We start from the raw sequence: 21,389 nt of genomic DNA, 5'->3' as shown, positions 1-21,389 counted from the left end.
TAGTCACCTTCTCCTTAAGGATTGAGCCGTGGTAAGTGACGATGGCCTGGATTCGCGCCTCGTAGTGCATGTCCACGACGAACTTCTTACAGCTCGTGGTAGCCACCACATCCATCCGAGCCTCGTATCCAGCCTCACATCTGAAAAAATACTGCATACAAAGACAATGTATCCATACATTATTTCAAGAATGTACAACGATTGTGATGTATTGAACAATATAGTGCGAGAAAAATTTACCCACAACACTTGCTTCACTCGCTCTGCCTTGTTGTTGAATTCCTTTTCGTCCCGATCTACTGCATCGGGGGGGGGGGGGGGGGGGGGGGCGACGACGTAGTGGTCGAAGGTGTAGGCTCGGTCCGTCATTCCGGCGTACTCAACAAGTACAGGAAGTGTTTCTTGCACTGAAGGCTGAGGATGCCATTGGGGTTGACCATGAGGCGCCAGAATCTGAGGTGTCTTGCTGAGCGTTGTCGTCGTCCTGCTACGCCGCATCGATAGCGGCCTGCTGCTCCACCTGTTGCTGAGCGTTGTTGTCTTGCTGCGCCTCCTCCTCCATCCCACGGGTGCTCCTCCTCCCCTCATCATCCTCATCCCACCGGCCACCATATTTGTCCAACAATATGCAATTAAGAGTAAACAAATAACTACAGACAAAAAATATGTATTTAGAAACATATGTGAAATAAATAAAATATAGCATTATATCAATTAAAAATAATCTTCATATGTGTCCTGGTTAGCCGGATCATAAGTCTTATCATCACTATCAACCATTTCATAGTCAATACCAATGCATAAGTTCGTCATTAATGTCATTAGACGTAGAAATGATGTTGCTAACTTTTGTTACTAATAAGGGATGAGAGAGATAATTTGCATGAAAGGATTGCAAGTTAGTGGAAAAATTGTGTGAATATCCTGTACGAAGAGATAAAAAATTTACTAGCAAAGTTTACTTTACAGATTATATATGCAACGGTGGGGCCTAGAATAGAAGCATATCGGGTCTTGAATGAAGGGTCACACAGCTGTGCGGTACACTCCAAGGTTAATGGCAGGAGGACCCATACATACATAAATAAATAATGTATGGTGTATCGCGAGATACACCGCATAAATAAGTACTAGTACTTTAGAGCGTGCAAATTGTAGCGTACAACGGTACAAGTACCGTGATTACCGAGATTGCGAAGTTAACGTCGTGTCATAAATACACCACGGCTCGTGTACAGCGTATTCTCACGTGCCGCGGTTCATTTTAAACCATGCATTGGCAGAGGCGGTACTCCCTGTACACACATATGGTAGTCCATACGGCTGAACAGAACTCGTCAGGTCGCAGGGAGGAGGCGGACACAGCACAGTGATGTATGCCGCGATGGAACGCATTGAAGAGATAAGATACGGGTGCGTGCGTTGGCGACGCTGACGCTGAGCCATGGCAGGAGGAGGCCAGGGGGGCCATCAATTCTATACCTGCACCGCACCGCGCTCCAGTTCCAGTATGCATGCAGCGGCCAAAAGATCTCGGTGTAGCCGCCTCGCCAAGATATGCGATGCTGTGCATGTGCATGCTTCGCGCCAGCTTTTGCCGGCCGGCGGTGCCGGATGTCATGTCGATCGCGGATCCACTGTACTGTACCGGACGGACGGACGCCGCGCCACAGCCTGCAGGAGCAGACGGGCAGTCCGGGATCCAGCCGTATCCGATCCGCGGCGCGGGCTGCGTATCCACCAGATTTTACTAGCTGTCCCTCCCGCCCGCCTGCCTGCCTACGCGCGGAGAGCCAGGCGGCGAAGACCCCTGGTGTCGCGCGCGGTATCTCTCGGTCGCCGCACCGCCGCTGCTTCCCTGATCTCCTCCGGGCCGGTCCTCCTCTCCGTCTCTCTATCTCTCTCGGTCTCTCCAGCCCCGTAGCCCGCCCGCCCGCCCGCCTCCCAACCGTCCCGCGTGAGTGCAGAAAGGCGCCGCGTGACGAGTGTTCTACCACCTGGTGGCCTGGCCTCTACCTATATATAACCCCACCCCGCACCACACCACAGAGATCCATTTCGAGGACTCGTACTAGGTTCGGCGTTCGTAGCTCGTGTCGTTTCTGAAGCTAGATAGCTAGCGACAGGCGATGGCGAGCCGCAAGTGTCTCGGAGGCGAGGGAAGCGCGCCGGCGCCGCACGTCCTCGCGGTGGACGACAGCTCGGTCGACCGCGCCGTCATCGCAGGCATCCTCAGGAGCTCACAGTTCCGCGGTGAGAACTCGTACCGTTCGATATCAGTGGTCAGCGCGGAGATGAGTCTCCTGCCAGAGCCTTCTCTGTGCCGTGGCATTGGCGGTTGACTGTCGTGAACTGAACCTTTCGCGCGCTCTGCGTGCATGCACTTGCAGTGACGGCCGTGGACAGCGGGAAGAGGGCACTGGAGCTGCTGGGCACCGTACGTTTCACCATTCTTCTGCTCTGTTCGCTCTTCTCTGCTGCGTTCTCCACAGTGGGTGATGTAGTGTGTGTGTCGTTTAATTTGTTTCAGGAGCCCAACGTGAGCATGATCATTACCGACTACTGGATGCCCGAGATGACTGGATACGAGCTCCTCAAGAAGATCAAGGTACGCGCACCATTTTTTTCTCTCTCTCTTTTCCTTTCACCCTAGCTTGGTAGCAGCTAGCTAGCAGTATGATGCTGCTGATGCCAACAGAATGAGATTCGTGCATGCAGGAGTCGTCCAGGCTGAAGGAGATCCCCGTGGTGATCATGTCCTCAGAGAACGTGCCGACAAGGATCAACAGGTTAGTTCGTACTTCGTAAACGCATATACCTCTTCGTTCATCGTTATACTGCATATTTTCTGCTTATTGACATGTTTGCGCATGCATTCGGCAGGTGCCTGGAGGAAGGCGCCGAGGATTTCCTGCTGAAGCCCGTCCGCCCGTCCGACGTGTCGCGCCTGTGCAGCCGCGTCCTGCGGTGAGCACGGCGGCAAGTAGTAGCACAGCATGCTGGCGCGCATGCTCGTGGTAGTTCTTTTGGGGATGCATGGTGGTAGCTGTAGCAGCGGCATTCCGAAGCTCTGTGTCTTCTCATCGAGCATGGGGCTCGTATACGTTGGATGGATATGGAGGAGTCCTTGTCGTGCTAGGCTGCTATAGTGTGCTCGCGGAACCGTACAAGTGGTCATGCTCTGTTAGCCTTTCCCTGTATGCATGTTCAGTTAAATGTGTTCAGTAAAAAGGATGTTGCCTTTCTGCCTAGCTGCATGTACGCCGAGTTGCCTTCAATTTGAACTTCATTTCATGTGTTGGCACGAGGTTTGCGTCGCATGCATGCAATCCGTTTTCATGGATCAGATGCTATTTTATGTAGTCCTGCATGCATACTACGTACATACACCCTCAAGGATGTACCGTGATATCGATCTCGCGTCGGAGCATACGTACGTAGTACTGGAGCCATGGCAGTATATGGCACGGTGGGCCCCAGGGAGTATCTAGCAAGATCTGCTGCTGAATGGGAATGATGGTACAGTGACTTCCGAGGGCTTTGGTTAGTGTTTATACTGTTAATTGATTGACTGTCCGTCCCTACTCCGTGCATAGCTGATCTCTGCACTCAGCTCATCTTGGTCACGGTTGCAGATTAATTTTCGCTTCGATTTTAGTTTAAAATCAATTGTTTTGTTAATCTCTTCTATTTGCTCAAGATGTGAAATAAGAAGTACATCAGATCGAAAACAACATACAAATACAACATGGTTAAGGTCAACTAAGGTCCACCAATTTAGATATTCTTTTTAATCAAGCAGTATCATTCCGACCTCCAATATATAGAAATGAATGGGTATAGTCATTTACGACAGTCCATAGTATTTAGACTACACTCTACATACGTTGATGTTGAATCAAGCTAAGATAAACAATGCAACGGCACGATTTAAGGCGGCTCGGCCACTCATGGCACTTGCCCGGGCTTGCTGACATCAACCAATGCTGTTACGAAACTTCTTTTCCTTGGAACGTAGGCAAAATGACTCAGTTTATGTATATAGTCTACGCCTGGAGGTGCATGTGAGCTACGGACAGATTTTCCGAGTCTTCGAAAATTCTCAGGCTCTTCTGCTATGTAAGAAAGCGGATCAAGATCTATTTGATTAATAAATTTTGGTATTTAACAATCAACAAAATTATTTAGATTATTGATGTTCGCTAGTGTTTATAGTTATAGTTCAAATAATGTAGCGTGGACTTAGACGAGTGTAATATGGTGATCATGAATATCAACACCATGAAGGAGAACATTAGATTACTCATTGAAGACATATCAAGATCATGCAAGAGTTCAAGACATAATACGGAAGAAGCCTGAAAGAAGAGACACAAATAAATGAAGAAAACAAGTTGCAGAGGAGTACCAAACGTGTTTGGTGTAGCACCGGATGAAGCACCAGACATGTGTCTGTACCCAAGAAAGAGTTGAAAATGAGGGTACATCGAACATGTAGGTGTGCACCAGACAAACCACAAGACCTAACACTGAATATGACACCCGCACCGTGTTTGCGGAGGTCTACAACACATCGAACATATCCGGTGTGCCACTGGACACCACACCGGACGTGGTACTCAGAGAGGTTGTGAAGCAACATGAGCGGGTTAGAAGATACCGACATCTCTGATGTAACAACGGATACTGCGTCAGATACCTCGAGTTTAATGGTTGGCAACGACTAGTCTAACGGCTAGTACACGTAGAACACTAACTAGACATGTCTTGTGCATAAATCGGATTATTCGGATGCCCTCGCAAAAAGTCTATACAGTTCCAACGACTAGTTTGGACATGTGGGGCTATATATCACCCCAACCGATTATTTAAGAGGTGTGGGAGGTGAGAAAGATTGTTGAAGAGTTGAGACTCCATTCTTCTAGCTCTAGATAACTAAGTGGTCAGAGAATCACTGGTGATTAGCATACTTTCTTTGAAAAGTGTAGGCCAGTTAGATCGATGTTATAGCGTTTCCTCTATGTTAACCCTTAGTTTTTATAAGTTTGGATAGACACCTCCAAAACCTTGGTGCTTGCACACATCATTGTATCTCTTGACACGTATGTCATTGTAGTTGTACCAAGAGGAGCTATATATACGTAATACCCTGAATTTGGGGTATAAAATTTCTTCTCTAATATCTATCAAATTCATGTGTTACCTCTTTTCTCCTCTCTATAGTTTCTCTCTCTCTTCCTTTTAGTAGAGTTTTGATTATTTATTTCGAGATGTATTAATACATTAGTAGATCAAACCCTAAGGGGACATGAAATGTTGCATCATACTGAGCTTAAACTTTGCTGTTTGTTTAATGCATATGTTTGAAACATTTAAATTTGAGTTGGTGGTTTGGTTGGATTTGAATTCAATAGAGAAAATAAAAAGAAAAGAGATTAGAAATTTAGAATAAAAATAAAAAGGCAAGCAGCATGCAACCTTCCTCAGCTCGGCCTTTCGGCCCATTAGGCCCAACCTGCCCCGCGCGCGCCCGCGTTCTCTCGCTACGCAGTGGGCCCCGCCTGTCGGCACCACCCCACCACTACACCAAAATAGTAAACTTTCTAGAGCCTAAACCCTAGAAAGTTAGCCCTAAACTCTATGAAGTTAGCTAAACTCTCGGAAGTTAAGCCATCCCGTCGAAAGTTTGGCTCTCGAATTTTTTTGTCGGAAGTTAGCTTAACTTCCCCTCTAGGAAGTTAGCTAACTTCCTACAGCCAAAGAAGCCTCTCGTAAGTTAGTAGGTTCTCGGAAGTGAGTAGGTTCACACCGTCAGTGCCGTCAGCTGACTAACTTCCTACGGCTGACGTAGCCCCCTAGGAAGTTAGCCGGCAGACTGTCCTACGGCCCAATAAGCCTCTAGAAAGTTAATTTGACCAACATTACAAATTTCTGTTTATTTTTATTTTACACCACATTCCACAACATAACAAATATATCAACAGCTATATAGCACAACATATTTTCACATAAAACATTACACACACAGTCACATAACAATATTTAAATCCATAGTCTCATCAATTACATCACAAAAGCTCATCTATAGTCACAATAAGACACATCTCATCCAGTCATAATTAGAGACAATATCTCATACATAGTCATAATAAAAGTTTCAAGTATCACAACACATAACATGGAAGCTCATGATCGCCGATCGCCATTGGGGTACAGTGACGAGTGATGGTCGATACCTCCACTAGCGAAAAGGGTTTCGACAAAGTCTAACCCGTCTTCTCGTTGATGCGTCGGCAAGGTAGCTCGAGGGGTCTAATATACATGTACAAATGATATTTGCTGAGTTACATCATAATATAACTAATGACAAGTAAATGATGATGAATTTGCATACCTGATGTTCGGTAGGTGGAGATGTAGGTGTAGGTGGAGGTGAAGACCAAGGATAATGTACGGGATGTATAAACAATAAAAAAAATCCATGCTGACACACTAAAAGAGGTATATAATGCCGTAGGTCGGGTCTGCAAGCAAAAGAATAAATATCCAGCATTTAGATCTAAAAGCTCCAGATGATTTTCAAGATACTGCACACATCAATAAGTTTCATCGACCTTCTACCTAAGCAAGATGCACCAGCAGATAACCAGATCTTTTCTTACCTGTAACCACAGAGCTAATGATCAGTCAAACACGTTGTTATTTTTTTTGCAGATCCTGGATGATCAGGGAAATGACGTCCTCCTTGCAAATCTCAAGGGTTATTTGCAGGACTGCTCTTCATTTGGTTCGACTTCTCCATCACCAAAGATCAACAATCTCAAGGATGACATATTTTTGTCGATCTCTTCCAGAGTCTAATAAGAAGGTCAATACCAATCAGTTTACATGTAGTATTCTTATAATCTGAAAACTAACATCACGATAGAGATAAACAAAGCACTACAATAACATTTCACCCTTTGCTATACCAATTTAATTTAGCAAATCAGTAGCTCTTTGTTTCATTCAAGCATCCCGACGAATGGTTGAGCCATTCTGCATTATCCCATTTCGACCCACCAAAATATGCACGACTAATCGTAAACCCCCAATTACATACATATATAAACAAAAGGAAGGAAAATGATCACCAGACACATGGGGAGAACCCAATGACGATGATCGTACCGAAATGAAACTGACACATCCGATTCTGTCACTAGAGGCTATCAGAGATCAGGTTCACATGGATCGACTGGGCTCTAGATCTCCAAGGAAAAAAAGGCGCGAGAACTACTCGAGACTGGAGAGGATGCACGATCGAAGGGGGACATGAGACGGAGAGAGCAGATCACCTTGGCGTGGGTGCACGTGTGGAGCGCGAGGAAGGAGTCCTTGATGGAGTGCACCACCTCCTCCGGCATCGACGACCGCAGTTGCGACGCCATGCGGAAGAAGGACATCTCAGCTCTAGCGGTGCGGGGTCGAGGGCAGGGGCGACGGGCGGGGCAGGGGCGGTGGACAGGGCCGAGGCGGGTGTGCTGGCGACCGCTGCTTGCGCGGGTGGGAGCAGGCATGTGGCAGCGACTTCAATTTGGTGGAAGAGACACGAGAGTGAGAAATGGGAGAGAAGAGGATAAGATTGAGTGGAGGTTTAAGATAAAAAATATAACTTTCTAGAGTAAAGCCGTAGGAAGTTACATAACTCCCTAGATATGGAAGGAGATCGCACACCGGACATGAACAATGGTTGTCCGGTGCACCACTCGACAGAAGGCAAGATTGGCCTTCCAAGTTGTCCTCCAATGGCTCCTAGCTGCCTTGGGGCTTCAAAAGGGACCTCTAGGCGCATGGAGCAAGTAATAAAGCATTCTCTAAGCATTCTAAGACTCCCAGACTCCGTCTCCACGCATTTGATCGATTGTGTTAGTGATTTGAGCTCCGTTTGAGTTGTGAACTCACTGTGCTAAGTTTCGAGCTCAAATCTTAGCTTGTGTGCGTGTGTGTGCTGCGGATTTGAGTCTTGCGTGTGTTGCTCTCCCATCCTTACTCTTGTGCTTTCTCTGTGATCAATATTGTAAGGGCGAGAGGCTCCAACTTGTGGAAATTCCTCGCAAACGGGAAGAATAATCAAAAGATAAAAGACAATGGTATTCAACTCGATCATTGGATCACTTGAAAGGGGTTGAGTGCAACCCTCGTCCATTGGGACGCCACAACGTGGAAGTAAGCAAGTGTTACTTCGCCGAACCACGGGATAAAATTCACGTGTCTCTTATGTTGCTTTTCTGTGATTGTTTTGTGCACAAGAACTCACTTCATAGCTACTTGGTCACACTAACGCGTTAATAATCAAGTTAGTGGCTATTTAGTGTTTGATTTTACAGGATCACCTATTCACCCTCCTCTAGGTGCTCTCAATTGGTATCGGAGCCGTACTCTTCACTAAGGGACTAACCGCCCGAAGAGATGGATCCTAAGGGAAAGGGGATGGTGGTCAACGACAAGGAGGAGTCCCTCTTCAATGAGCCAAGAGACGACAAGCCCACTGACTCAGGCTCGAGTCACAAAAAGAGGGACGGGAAGAAGAAGAGACGCATCAAGAAGATCATTTACTACGATAGCGATGCATCTTCTTCTTCACCAAGGGACGACGACGACGACTCCTCGTTCAAGAAAAAGACGGTTAATCAAAATTATTCTTTTGATTACTCTCGCATTCCCTATAATTCAAATGTGTATTTACTATCAATTCCCCTTGGAAAACCTCCACACTTTGATGGAGAAGACTATTCATTTTGGAACCATAAAATGTGTAGTCATCTATTTTATCTCCATCCTAGTATTTTGGAAATTGTGGAGAATGGGATGCATTTTGATAGTATTGATAATCCTGTGATTATTAATGAACAAATTCATAAAAATGCCCAAGCCACTACTGTTTTGCTAGCATCTCTTTGCAGGGATGAATACAATAAGGTGAGCGGCTTGGACATCGCCAAACAAATATGGGACACCCTCAAGATATCTCATGAGGGAAACGGCGCCACCATGATCACCAAGATGGAACTGGTGGAAGGTGAATTGGGAAGGTTCGCGATGATCAGGGGAGAGGAGCCAACACAAACCTACAACAGGCTCAAGACCCTGGTCAACAAGATCCGAAGCTACGGAAGCACAAGATGGACGGATCATGATGTCGTCCGACTCATGCTCAGGTCATTTACTGTTATTGATCCCCATCTTGTCAACCTTATTCGTGAAAATCCCAGGTACACGAAAATGACGCCCGAGGAAATCCTCGAAAAATTCGTGAGCGGGCGCATGATGATAAAGGAGGCTCGATACGTGGACGATGCACTAAACGGTCCACTACCCGTCTACAAGCCACATCTCGTTGCTCTCAAAGCAACCAGCAGCAGGGAGGCGCTACCAAGCAAGGTGGCACAAGTGGAGGCTACCGGGCTCAATGAAGATGAGATGGCACTCATCATCAAGCGTTTCAAGACCGCGCTCAAAGGACACAAAGAGTATCCCAACAAGAATAAAACAAGGGAAAACGCTCCTACTTCAAATGCGGTAAGACTGGTCACTTTATTGTTCAATGTCTCGATAATGAAAATGACCAGGCACAAGAAAGACATGGGAAGAAGGAGGAGAAGAAGAATAACAGAAGGCAAAGGGCGAGGCACATCTTGGAAAAGAATGGGATTCTGACTGCTCTTCATCCGACTCCGACGATGAAGGACTGGCTGCCTCGGCCTTCGACAAGTCTTCACTCTTCCCCAACGAACGTCATACATGATTTATGGCTAAGAAGAAGAAGGTACGTATTCGAGATACTTCTAAGTACTCTTCTTCTAGTGATGAGGAATCTTCTGATGATGAAGTAGATTACTTAGAATTATTTAAGGGTTTAGATAGAGCAAAGGTAGAGAAAACTAATGAATTAATCGATGCTCTTAATGAAAAGGATAGACTGCTAGAAAATCAAGAGGACATTTTATATGAGGAACATGACAAGTTTGTTAGTGTTAAAAAATCCCTTGCTTTAGAAATTAAAAGAAAAGAAATGCTATCCTCTGAGTTGTCTGCTTGCCATGAATCTGTCTCTAGTCTAAAGGAGTTAAATGATGAATTAAATGCCAAACTAGAGAAAGCAAATGCAACTAGTTCATGTGTAGAACATGTAGCTATTTGCAATAGGTGAAAAGATGTCAACTTTGATGAACATGATGTCACCATTGCTAAATTAAACAACGAGGTTGCAAGTCTTAATGCTCAACTTAAGACTTGCAAAGATGATTTTGATAAACTGAAATTTGCTAGGGATGCCTACACTGTTGGTAGACACCCCTCAATTAAGGATGGACTTAGTTTTCGAAAGGAAACCAAGAACTTAACAAGCCAAAGGACTCTCGTTCTCAACAAGGAGAAAGGGAAGGCCCCTATGGCTAGTAGTCCTCAAAGGAACCATGCCTTTATTTATGATAGGAAAATTGCTAGTCGTTCTCATTATAATAGGAGTTATGTTGTTTATAATGATTCACATGCTATGTTTGCCTCAAGTTCCACTCTTGTTCATGGTAGAAGTAGGCCTAGGAGAAATCATGTTGTGTCTCATGCTCCTAGGAGAATGTGCAATGAACCTTCTACTGTTTATCATTCTTGCAATACTTCTTTTGTACTTTCTTGTAAGAATGCAAAAGTAGTTGCTAGGAAGTTGGGATCCAAATGCAAGGGAGACAAGACTTGTATTTGGGTTCCAAAAGCTATTATGACTAACCTTGTAGGACCCAACAAGAGTTGGGTACCTAAAACCCAAGCTTAAATTGCCTTGCAGGTTTATGCATCCGGGGGATCAAGCTGGATTATCGATAGCGGATGTGTCACACCCGGGTTTCGGGGCACCAAGACCCGGGCGCGAACATAATCACCAGGTGTGCTGGGACCAAGTCTCACACATATGATGAATCATGGCACATGATCGAATGTCACATCTTTACTATATAATCGGAGTTTTGTACAAAATAAATAAATAATTACATTATATGGAGACAACGGTCCAGCAACCCAAAGTTGACTGGGAGACGACAGCCTAGACCTCTCACGAACTCGCCACAACATCCTCCATGCGCCTCATCCTGCGGTACCTGTTCTTGACCTGGGGGGGGGGTGTGAGACAGCAAGAGTGAGCTCACATACGTTCATCACTCAACATGTTGTGGGGAATAATGTGCATGAACTCGCCAAAGGTGGGAGCTCACGTGAAGTGTAAGGCTTACCAAAGAGGATGGTTAGAGCTGAGCATTGCTTTTAAAGTTGGTCAAAATTTTATTAGCAATTACTAAGTATAAGTAAATACCCACCCAATTAAGTAGTAGAACAAAAGTAACAACATCACCTGCGATGCAATGCATATGACAAATTGAGTTTAAGTTCCATAATTTAATCATCAGAGTCCTGAGCTGCTCATGACCGTGAGCTCGGCTAGTATACCCGTTTTACACTCTGCAGAGGTTGTACCCTTTACCCACAAGTCATGTTACCCATCTGCCAAGGGGTCGCGACTCCCATACACCTCTACCTAGGAAGCGTGGCAGGGCAACACTACGAGGCCTTTACAAAGTTCCACTAGCTTCAGAAAACCCGCTACAGTTTATAGGAAGCTCCAATGCAGGGTTCTTGCCTGACCGCCATCGCAGCAAAATCAACCAAGGACCTCCCTACACTGACCACTCCCCTACTGCCCTTGCCCCTTTCGGGTAAGGTAGTCCTCCACTAGCTTTCCTAATTAATCAGCCAAGGGCGTCCATAAACCCTTGTGGTGGCACGTGTTTCTCAAGTTAAGCTCTATGTTCCAATTAACATTAATGATCTTGACATGAACAGTAAATAACAACGGTTAACAAAAGTATAATCATGAATAATGTGTATCTCAATGCCCAAAACCACATATAGCGCTAGCAAGTACTACCCAAAAAGTTCAGTGGTAAACAAGGCATAAAGATAGACAAACTAGGGTAACCTATTAGGTCCCATCAAAATTAACCTATGCAAATCATTATGATTTAATTAGAACATGAGTGGGTAAAAGAAGTGATCAAGGGCACAACTTGCCTGGGACTTGAGATTCCAGGTACCAACTTGCTCTTCAGGTGACTCGTAACCTCACACTAGTCGTAGCAATACAAACAAACATGGTATAGGCAAGATTAACATCACACCAATCATAAGAATAAATGGCATAATAATAATCTACGCGTCGCTACGAGATCGTGGGATCAAGAACTACTGAGATCGGAGTCATGGTTAAGGAGTTATGATTTCTCGAAGGTTTTATGTATTTAATAAAAGATTAAGTACTAGATAAATTTTAATGAGACTTTCGTGCCAAAACAGTGGTACTATTCGATAGATAATAATATTATAAAAATTTAGGAACTGGAATGGACCAATTTGGAGTTCATATGAATTAACTATGAATTATACAAGTTTATAGAATTATTTTCATACTAAAAACCTATTTCTTTATTATTTTCTGAATATCCTAAGTGTTCTGGACCGCACGCTATTTTCTGTAAAGTACAGGGGTCAAACTATAACTTTCCTAGACTCAGGCGAACAACCCTACGGACGACAGGTTGATTTGGTTAAAGCAGGGGTCTCTTTAGCGAAATGTGCAAGCCGAAGGGGTATGTTTTGATTTCGGCCGCCCGATTAGATGTGGAGGGCCCAGATCACATTGGGACAACATCGAGCCGATACGCAGCGCGCGCCATCGGATGAAAGATCTACAGCCCAGATTTTAATGTAACCTGATTCGCTTTGATCCGACCGATCAGAAATCTACGGCTAGGTTCCCATGGACGATCGGGTATTCATAGATTAGATCTCGGCCATCCATTAAAAGATCGACGACATAGGGCTCATCTTCCACACGACGGCCAGGGTCCCCAGTTCACCCCCAGCCACGACGACGATACACGCCGGAGAAGGTCTGCCTAGCGGCTCGGCGCCCGATTCCCCACATCCACTACGGCTACACGACCCTGCGTTCAAAGCGAATCCATAGGAAGGGGGGATTTCATACCAGAGCTTGTCGCATGGAGACTACCGCCCATGGCGGAATGCGACCTGATGGCGATGCCGGTGAGCAATTATTCGCCGCCCCGATTGTCGATCCTTTCCACCGTGCCCACGGTCGACACCACCATCCACCCGCGACACTCCTCGGACAACCGCCCGAGGTAGAGTGGTGGCGCACAGTCGACTACAACCCCTAGGCGATGGATCTGTCCGTGCCCCGCCATGGCGCACCACAGAGGTCTAAGAAGATGGGACGAGAGAGGTCATTGCACATGTTTTATAGCCCAGCATCGTTCCTACCCTCCGAAACGCGTGCAGAGGTCACAGCGGAGACCGCGGGATTCACTTGAGTTTGTTACGGAGTTCGTTTGCTGCAGAGGAGCTGGACAATGGGACCCAGACGCCGGTCAGACCACGAGCGCGAGAGAGAGATGGCGAATCCACGCGCGAGGGCCCACCATGCAGTGACCATGGCGGCACGCGCACGAGGACGCGTCGGCTGAATGGCACGTGGGTGAGGCCGACAAGTGGGCCCGCCCGGCGGTGCTGTTCTCCTGCCGCGCGCAGGATCTGGACAGCGGCGCAATTGGGCCCAGGGCAAGGCACAGTGAGAGTGGGCCGGTTGGGGCGCGAGAGAAAGGAAGATGGGCCGAGGGTGTGGCATTAGGCCCAAACGCAAGAAGGGCTTTCTCTGTTTTTCTGATTTCTATATATATTTTTATCTCAATTTCAAATCAAACACCAGTTTGAATTTCAAACTTGTACTTTTAGATGCACATATAAAAGTGCCAATATGTAGGAATATTTTTTTTATTCATGTATGTATTTTTTTATACTTAAACTTGTCTCGCGAATTTAAACACAAATGCACAATTACAAGAACCTCAGTATGAGATGCATATTTTTATATTTATTTATTTGCTATTTGACTACTTTTACTTCTCTTAAGTGAGTATGCACAAAAAGGAAATTAAATAATTCCAAAAACACTTTCATGAAAAATACATGTATTTATTTATTTTATTATTTTTACCTTATACGAATTTTAGGGCTTTACAAATCCTACCCCCCTTAACAGAAATCTCACCCTCGAGATTTGTAAGAAAAAAAGATTATACCAAGATTGGTTTGTAATTGAGATTGTAGTTTCTAATTGATTCAAAAAAATTAAGATTCTCTACTATTTAGCAAGTAATTAGAAATGCATGGGTATCTTCTATGTTTAGACACACAGTTAGGTAAGAAGAGAGATGATCAGAGTGAGGTTAGCTGATGGTAAGAAGAACTTGGTAAGGGAAGACTCCATCCAAGGTGGTAAATCTTGAATCATCTCGAGATCTGATTTGACTCCTATTCTTCCATGTCGAGGTTGATCTCCTCCTTCTTGCTCTTTGGTGTCTCCATCCGGGTTTGGGACAAGAGGCTAAGATAGATCTGTTATGTAGCTCAAGTTGTTGGGTATGGCCGAGTTGATCTAGGTCACCAATTTAGGTTTAAGTGTATGGACTTATCCTTTGTACCAGCATTAAGTAACCCTCACTAGATTAGATCATACTAGATTAGATAGGATCTAGATTAGATTAGATATGACTAGATTAGAATAGATAAGATTTAAGTAATTTAGATTAGGTCATGGTTGTTACTCTAGAGTGGGATAAATATGCTAATTAGGGCAAAATGAATCCATAGGGATAAGGTAGAATCTTTTGAGGTCAATGAGATCTATTAGGATAAGATAAAATCTTTTCAAGATAAGATGAATCTATAAAGATAAGAGAGAATTGTTTAAGATGAGATGGATCTTATGAAGCTAGATATACTTTAATGGGGGATAATCTATGTTGTCTATTTTATAAATATTCTCTTTTATGCCTAGATATATATGCAGATGTAATTGTGAACATTAATCCACAACCCATCACATTCAATCAAAGATCCAAATCACACAAATATCATAAGAACAAAACATTCAAATTCATAGATAAAAAAATAGTTTTATTTTTGTTCCTAAGAGTAGGTCTCCTATTTCTAAAGTCACTCTAGGTACAAGATTTCAAAGTGTGAAATCCACATTTGTCTTTAGAAAGAAAAAGGTAAGAATAATCAGAGTAAAGCGGAAATGGATGAGAAAAGATTAAGAAAAGTTTAGAAGAGAATCAGAGTAGCAAAGGTAAGTAGACAATGGTTTTCCAGTTCTATCTAGGTTTCGTCCTACAATCAACATTCCTCTCATACCACTTCTGTCACACCCGGGTTTCGGGGCACCAAGACCCGGGCGCGAACATAATCACCAGGTGTGCTGGGACCAAGTCTCACACATATGATGAATCATGGCATAGGATCGAATGTCACATCTTTACTATATAATCGAAGTTTTGTACAAAATAAATAAATAATTACATTATATGGAGACAACGGTCCAGCAACCCAAAGTTGTCTGGGAGACGACGGCCTAGACCTCTCACGAACTCGCCACAGCATCCACCATGCGCCTCATCCTACGGTACCTGTTCTTGACCTGTGGGGGGGTGTGAGACAGCAAGAGTGAGCTCACATACGTTCATCGCTCAACAAGTTGTGGGGAATAATGTGCATGAACTCGCCAAAGGTGGGAGCTCACGTGAAGTGTAAGGCTTACCAAAGAGGATGGTTAGAGCTGAGCATTGCTTTTAAAGTTGGTCAAAATTTTATTAGCAATTACTAAGTATAAGTAAATACCCACCCAATTAAGTAGTAGAACAAAAGTAACAACATCACCTGCGATGCAATGCATATGACAAATTGAGTTTAAGTTCCATAATTTAATCATCAGAGAGTCCTGAGCTGCTCATGACCGTGAGCTCGGCTAGTATACCAGTTTTACACTCTGCAGAAGTTGTACCCTTTACCCACAAGTCATGTTACCCATCTGCCAAGGGGTCGCGACTCCCATACACCTCTACCTAGGAAGCGCGGCAGGGCAACACTACGAGGCCTTTACAAAGTTCCACTAGCTTCAGAAAACCCGCTACAGTTTATAGGAAGCTCCAATGCAGGGTTCTTGCCTGACCGCCATCGCAGCAAAATCAACCAAGGACCTCCCTACACTGACCACTCCCCTACTGCCCTTGCCCCTTTCGGGTAAGGTAGTCCTCCACTAGCTTTCCTAATTAATCAGCCAAGGGCGTCCATAAACCCTTGTGGTGGCACATGTTTCTCAAGTTAAGCTCTATGTTCCAATTAACATTAATGATCTTGACATGAACAGTAAATAACAACGGTTAACAAAAGTATAATCATGAATAATGTGTATCTCAATGCCCAAAACCACATATAGCGCTAGCAAGTACTACCCAAAAAGTTCAGTGGTAAACAAGGCATAAAGATAAACAAACTAGGGTAACCTATTAGGTCCCATCAAAATTAACCTATGCAGATCATTATGATTTAATTAGAACATGAGTGGGTAAAAGAAGTGATCAAGGGCACAACTTGCCTGGGACTTGAGATTCCAGGTACAAACTTGCTCTTCAGGTGACTCGTAACCTCACGCTAGTCGTAGCAATACAAACAAACATGGTATAGGCAAGATTAACATCACACCAATCATAAGAATAAATGGCATAATAATAATCTACACGTCGCTACGAGATCGTGGGATCAAGAACTACTGAGATCGGAGTCATGGTTAAGGAGTTATGATTTCTCGAAGGTTTTATGTATTTAATAAAGATTAAGGACTAGATAAATTTTAATGAGACTTTCGTGCCAAAACAGTGGTACTATTCGATAGATAATAATATTATAAAAATTTAGGAACTGGAATGGACCAATTTGGAGTTCATATGAATTAACTATGAATTATACAAGTTTATAGAATTATTTTCATACTAAAAATCTATTTCTTTATTATTTTCTGAATATCCTAAGTGTTCTGGACCGCGCGCTATTTTCTGTAAAGTACAGGGGTCAAACTATAACTTTCCTAGACTCAGGCGAACAACCCTACGGACGACGGGTTGATTTGGTTAAAGCAGGGGGTCTCTTTAGCGAAATGTGCAAGCCGAAGGGGTATGTTTTGATTTCGGCCGCCCGATTAGATGTGGAGGGCCCAGATCACATTGGGACAACATCGAGCCGATACGCAGCGCGCGCCATCGGATGAAAGATCTACGACCCAGATTTTACTGTAACCTGATTCGCTTTGATCCGACCGATCAGAAATCTACGGCTAGGTTCCCATGGACGATCGAGTATTCATAGATTAGATCTCGGCCATCCATTAAAAGATTGACGACATAGGGCTCATCTTCCACACGACGGCCAGGGTCCCCAGTTCACCCCCAGCCGCGACGGCGATACACGCCGGAGAAGGTCTGCCTAGCGGCTCGGCGCCCGATTCCCCACATCCACTACGGCTACACGACCTTGCGTTCAAAGCGAATCCATAGGAAGGGGGGTTTCATACCAGAGCTTATCACATGGAGACTACCGCCCATGGCGGAATGCGACCTGATGGCGGTGCCGTTGAGCAATTATTCGCCACCCCGATTGTCGATCCTTTCCACCGAGCCCACGGTCGACACCACCATCCACCCGCGACACTCCCCGGACAAACGCCCGAGGTAGAGTGGTGGCGCACAGTCGACTACAACCCCTAGGCGACAGATCTGTCCGTGCCCCGCCATGGCGCACCACATAGGTCTAAGAAGATGGGACGAGAGAGGTCATGGCACAGGTTTTATAGCCCAGCATCGTTCCTACCCTCCGAAACGCGCGCAGAGGTCACAGCGGAGACCGCAGGATTCACTTGAGTTTGTTACGGAGTTCGTTTGCTGCAGAGGAGCTGGACAATGGGACCCAGACACCGGTCAGACCATGAGCGCGAGAGAGAGATGGCGAATCCATGCGCGAGGGCCCACCATGCAGTGACCATGGCGGCACGCGCACGAGGACGCGTCGGCTGAATGGCGCGTGGGTGAGGCCGACAAGTGGGCCCGCCCGGCGGTGCTGTCCTCCTGCCGTGCGCAGGATCTGGACAGCGGCGCAATTGGGCCCAGGGCAAGGCACAGTGAGAGTGCGTGGGCCGGTTGGGGCGCGAGAGAAAGGAAGATGGGCCGAGGGTGTGGCATTAGGCCCAAACGCAAGAAGGGCTTTCTCTGTTTTTCTGATTTCTATATATTTTTTTATCTCAATTTCAAATCAAACACCAGTTTGAATTTCAAACTTGTACTTTTAGATGCACATATAAAAGTGCCAATATGTAGGAATATTTTTTTTATTCATGTATGTATTTTTTTTATACTTAAACTTGTATCGCGAATTTAAACACAAATGCACAATTACAAGAACCTCAGTATGAGATGCTTATTTTTATATCTATTTATTTGCTATTTGACTACTTTTACTTCTCTTAAGTGAGTATGCACAAAAAGGAAATTAAATAATTCCAAAAACACTTTCATGAAAAATACATGTATTTATTTATTTTATTATTTTTACCTTATACGAATTTTAGGGCTTTACAGGATGCACGAACCACATGACGGTGGAGAAGAAAATGTTCACCTCCTACGTCAAGAACAAGGATTCCCAGGATTCAGTTATCTTTGGAGATGGGAACCAAGGCAAGGTCAAGAGATTGGGAAAGATAGCCATCACATCCGAGCATTCTATCTCTAATGTGTTTTTAGTTGAATCGCTCGGGTACAACTTATTGTCTGTGAGTCAATTATGTAACATGGGTTATAATTGTTTATTTACAAATGTAGATGTATCTGTCTTTAGAAGGAGTGATGGTTCATTAGCTTTTAAGGGTGTATTAGACGGCAAGCTCTATTTAGTTGATTTTTCAAAAGAGAATGCCAATCTAGATGCATGCTTAATGGCTAAGACTAATATGGGCTGGCTTTGGCATCGCCGTCTAGCACATGTTGGGATGAAGAACGTTCATAAACTTCTAAAGGGAGATCGTGTGTTAGGACTAACCGATGTCTGTTTTGAGAAAGACAGACCTTGTGCAGCATGTCAGGCAGGAAAACAGGTGGGAAACACTCATCACAACAAGAATGTGATGACAACATCAAGACCACTGGAGCTTCTTCACATGGACCTCTTCGGACCCGTTGCCTACCTCCGCATCGGGGGAAGTAAGTATGGTCTTGTAATTGTGGATGATTTTTCCCGCTTCACTTGGGTGTTCTTTTTACAGGATAAGTCAGAAACCCAAGGGACCCTAAAGCCCTTCCTAAGGAGAGATCAAAATGAATTTGAGCTAAAGGTGAAGAAGATAAGAAGCGACAATGGGTCCAAGTTCAAGAATCTACAAGTTGAAGAATTTCTTGAGGAGGAAGGAATCAAGCACGAGTTCTCTGCTCCCTACACACCATAGCAAAACGGTGTGGTAGAGAGGAAGAACATGACACTAATCGACATGGCAAGAACGATGCTTGGAGAATACAAGACACCTGAGCGGTTTTGGTCGGAAGCTGTGAACACAGTCTGTCATGCCATAAACCGACTCTATCTTCATCGCCTCCTCAAGAAGACCTCCTACAAACTCCTTACCGGTAACAAACCCAATGTCTCTTACTTTCGTGTATTTGGGAGCAAATGCTACATTCTAGTGAAGAAAGGTAGACACTTTAAATTTGCTCCCAAGGCAGTAGAAGGGTTTTTACTAGGGTATGACTCAAATACAAAGGCGTATAGGGTCTTCAACAAATCATCAGGATTAGTTGAAGTCTCTAGCGATGTTGTATTTGATGAAACTAATGGCTCTCCAAGAGAGCAAGTTGATCTTGATGACATAGATGAAGATGAAGTTCCGACAGCCGCAATGCGCACGATGGCAACAGGTGATGTGCGACCACTGGAACCACATGAATAAGATCAACCATCTTCCTCAACAATGGTGCATCCCCTAACTCAAGACGATGTACAGGTACCTCAAGGAGAAGGGCATGATCAAGGGGTTGCATAGGAAGATCTAATGATGGAGGAAGAAGCACCACGGGCCCCTCCAACTCAAGTCCGAGCGACGATCCAAAGACATCACCCCGTCGATCAAATTCTGGGTGACATCAGCAAGGGAGTAACTACTCGCTCATGATTAGCTAATTTTTGTGAGCATTACTCGTTTGTCTCTTCTATTGAGCCTTTCAGGGTAGAAGAGGCCTTGCAGGATCCGGACTGGGTGTTGGCCATGCAGGAAGAGCTCAACAACTTCAAAAGAAACAAAGTCTGGAGCCTGGTGCCATGTCCAAAGCAAAACGTTGTGGGAACCAAGTGGGTGTTCCGCAACAAGCAAGACGAGCACGAAGTGGTGACAAGAAACAAGGCTCGACTTGTGGCAAAAGGTTATGCCCAAGTTGCAGGTTTGGATTTTGAGGAGACTTTTGCTCCTGTGGCTAGGCTAGAGTCAATTCTAATTTTATTAGCTTATGCCACTCACCATTCTTTTAGGTTATTTCAAATGGACGTAAAGAGTGCTCTCCTCAATGGGCCAATCAAGGAGGAGGTATACGTGGAACAACCCCCTGCTTTGAGGATGACAGGTATCCCGACCATGTGTACAAGCTCTTTAAGGCGCTCTATGGACTTAAGCAAGCCCCAAGAGCATGGTATGAATGCCTTAGGGACTTCCTTATTTCTTATGCTTTCAAGGTTGGGAAAGCCGATCCCACTTGAAAGTCGCCTAGAGGGGGGGGGGTGAATAGGGCGAAACTGAAATTTACAAAATTAATCACAACTACAAGCCGGGTTAGCGTTAGAAATAGAAACGAGTCCGAGAGAGAGGGCGTAAAACAAATCGCAAGCGAATGAAGAGTGTGACATGCGGATTTGTTTTACCGAGGTTCGGTTCTTGCAAACCTACTCCCCGTTGAGGTGGTCACAAAGACCAGGTCTCTTTCAACCCTTTCCCTCTCTCAAACGGTCCCTCGGACTGAGTGAGTTTTTCTTCTCAATCACTTGGAACACAAAGTTCCCACAAGGATCACCACACGATTGGTGTCTCTTGCCTCAATTACAAGTGAGTTTGATCTCAAGAAAGGATGAGAAAGAAAGCAATCCAAGCGCAAGAGCTCAAAAGAACACAACAAATCACTCTCACTTAACACTAAAGCCTTTGTGGAATTGGGAGAGGATTTGATCACTTGGGTGTGTCTTGTATTGAATGCCTAGCTCTTGTAAGTGGTTGAAAGGTGGAAAACTTGGATGACTTGAATGTGGGGTGGTTGGGGGTATTTATAGCCCCAACCACCAAACTAGTCGTTTGGTGGAGGCTGCTGTCGCATGGCGCACCGGACAGTCCGGTGCGCCAGCCACGTCACCAGGCC

At 44.9% G+C, this 21,389-nt stretch overlaps 1 protein-coding gene across 2 annotated transcripts; it reads left to right on the top strand.

Moving 5' to 3' along the window:
* Positions 1–1,870: 1,870 nt before the first annotated feature.
* LOC541629 (aberrant phyllotaxy 1) lies at positions 1,871–3,292 on the top strand. 2 transcript variants are annotated; one of them, NM_001111384.2, is made up of 5 exons: positions 2,051–2,253; positions 2,391–2,437; positions 2,531–2,608; positions 2,719–2,789; positions 2,884–3,243. In NM_001111384.2, exons 1-5 carry the CDS (start codon positions 2,130–2,132, stop codon positions 2,969–2,971), a joined length of 408 nt encoding a protein of 135 aa, NP_001104854.1. In that variant the 5' UTR covers positions 2,051–2,129; the 3' UTR covers positions 2,972–3,243. The 2 variants fall into 2 exon arrangements, with proteins under 2 accessions (XP_020403584.1, NP_001104854.1); XM_020547995.3 differs by having other exon boundaries at positions 1,871–2,253; positions 2,391–2,608; positions 2,884–3,292.
* Positions 3,293–21,389: the final 18,097 nt, after the last annotated feature.

Source organism: Zea mays, chromosome 2, assembly GCF_902167145.1.
Source record: "Zea mays cultivar B73 chromosome 2, Zm-B73-REFERENCE-NAM-5.0, whole genome shotgun sequence".
Lineage (NCBI taxonomy): Eukaryota > Viridiplantae > Streptophyta > Magnoliopsida > Poales > Poaceae > Zea > Zea mays.
Note: the sequence above shows the minus strand (reverse complement) of the source record. Positions and strands in the feature narration are given on the sequence as shown.

Coding starts and splice junctions, on each gene's coding strand:
- LOC541629 (XM_020547995.3), top strand. CDS start 2,130: ATGGCGAGCCGCAAGTGTCTCGGAGGCGAGGGAAGCGCGCCGGCGCCG. Junction 2,609..2,718: donor AGCTCCTCAAGAAGATCAAG/GTACGCGCACCA, acceptor TCGTGCATGCAG/GAGTCGTCCAGGCTGAAGGA. Junction 2,790..2,883: donor GTGCCGACAAGGATCAACAG/GTTAGTTCGTAC, acceptor TGCATTCGGCAG/GTGCCTGGAGGAAGGCGCCG.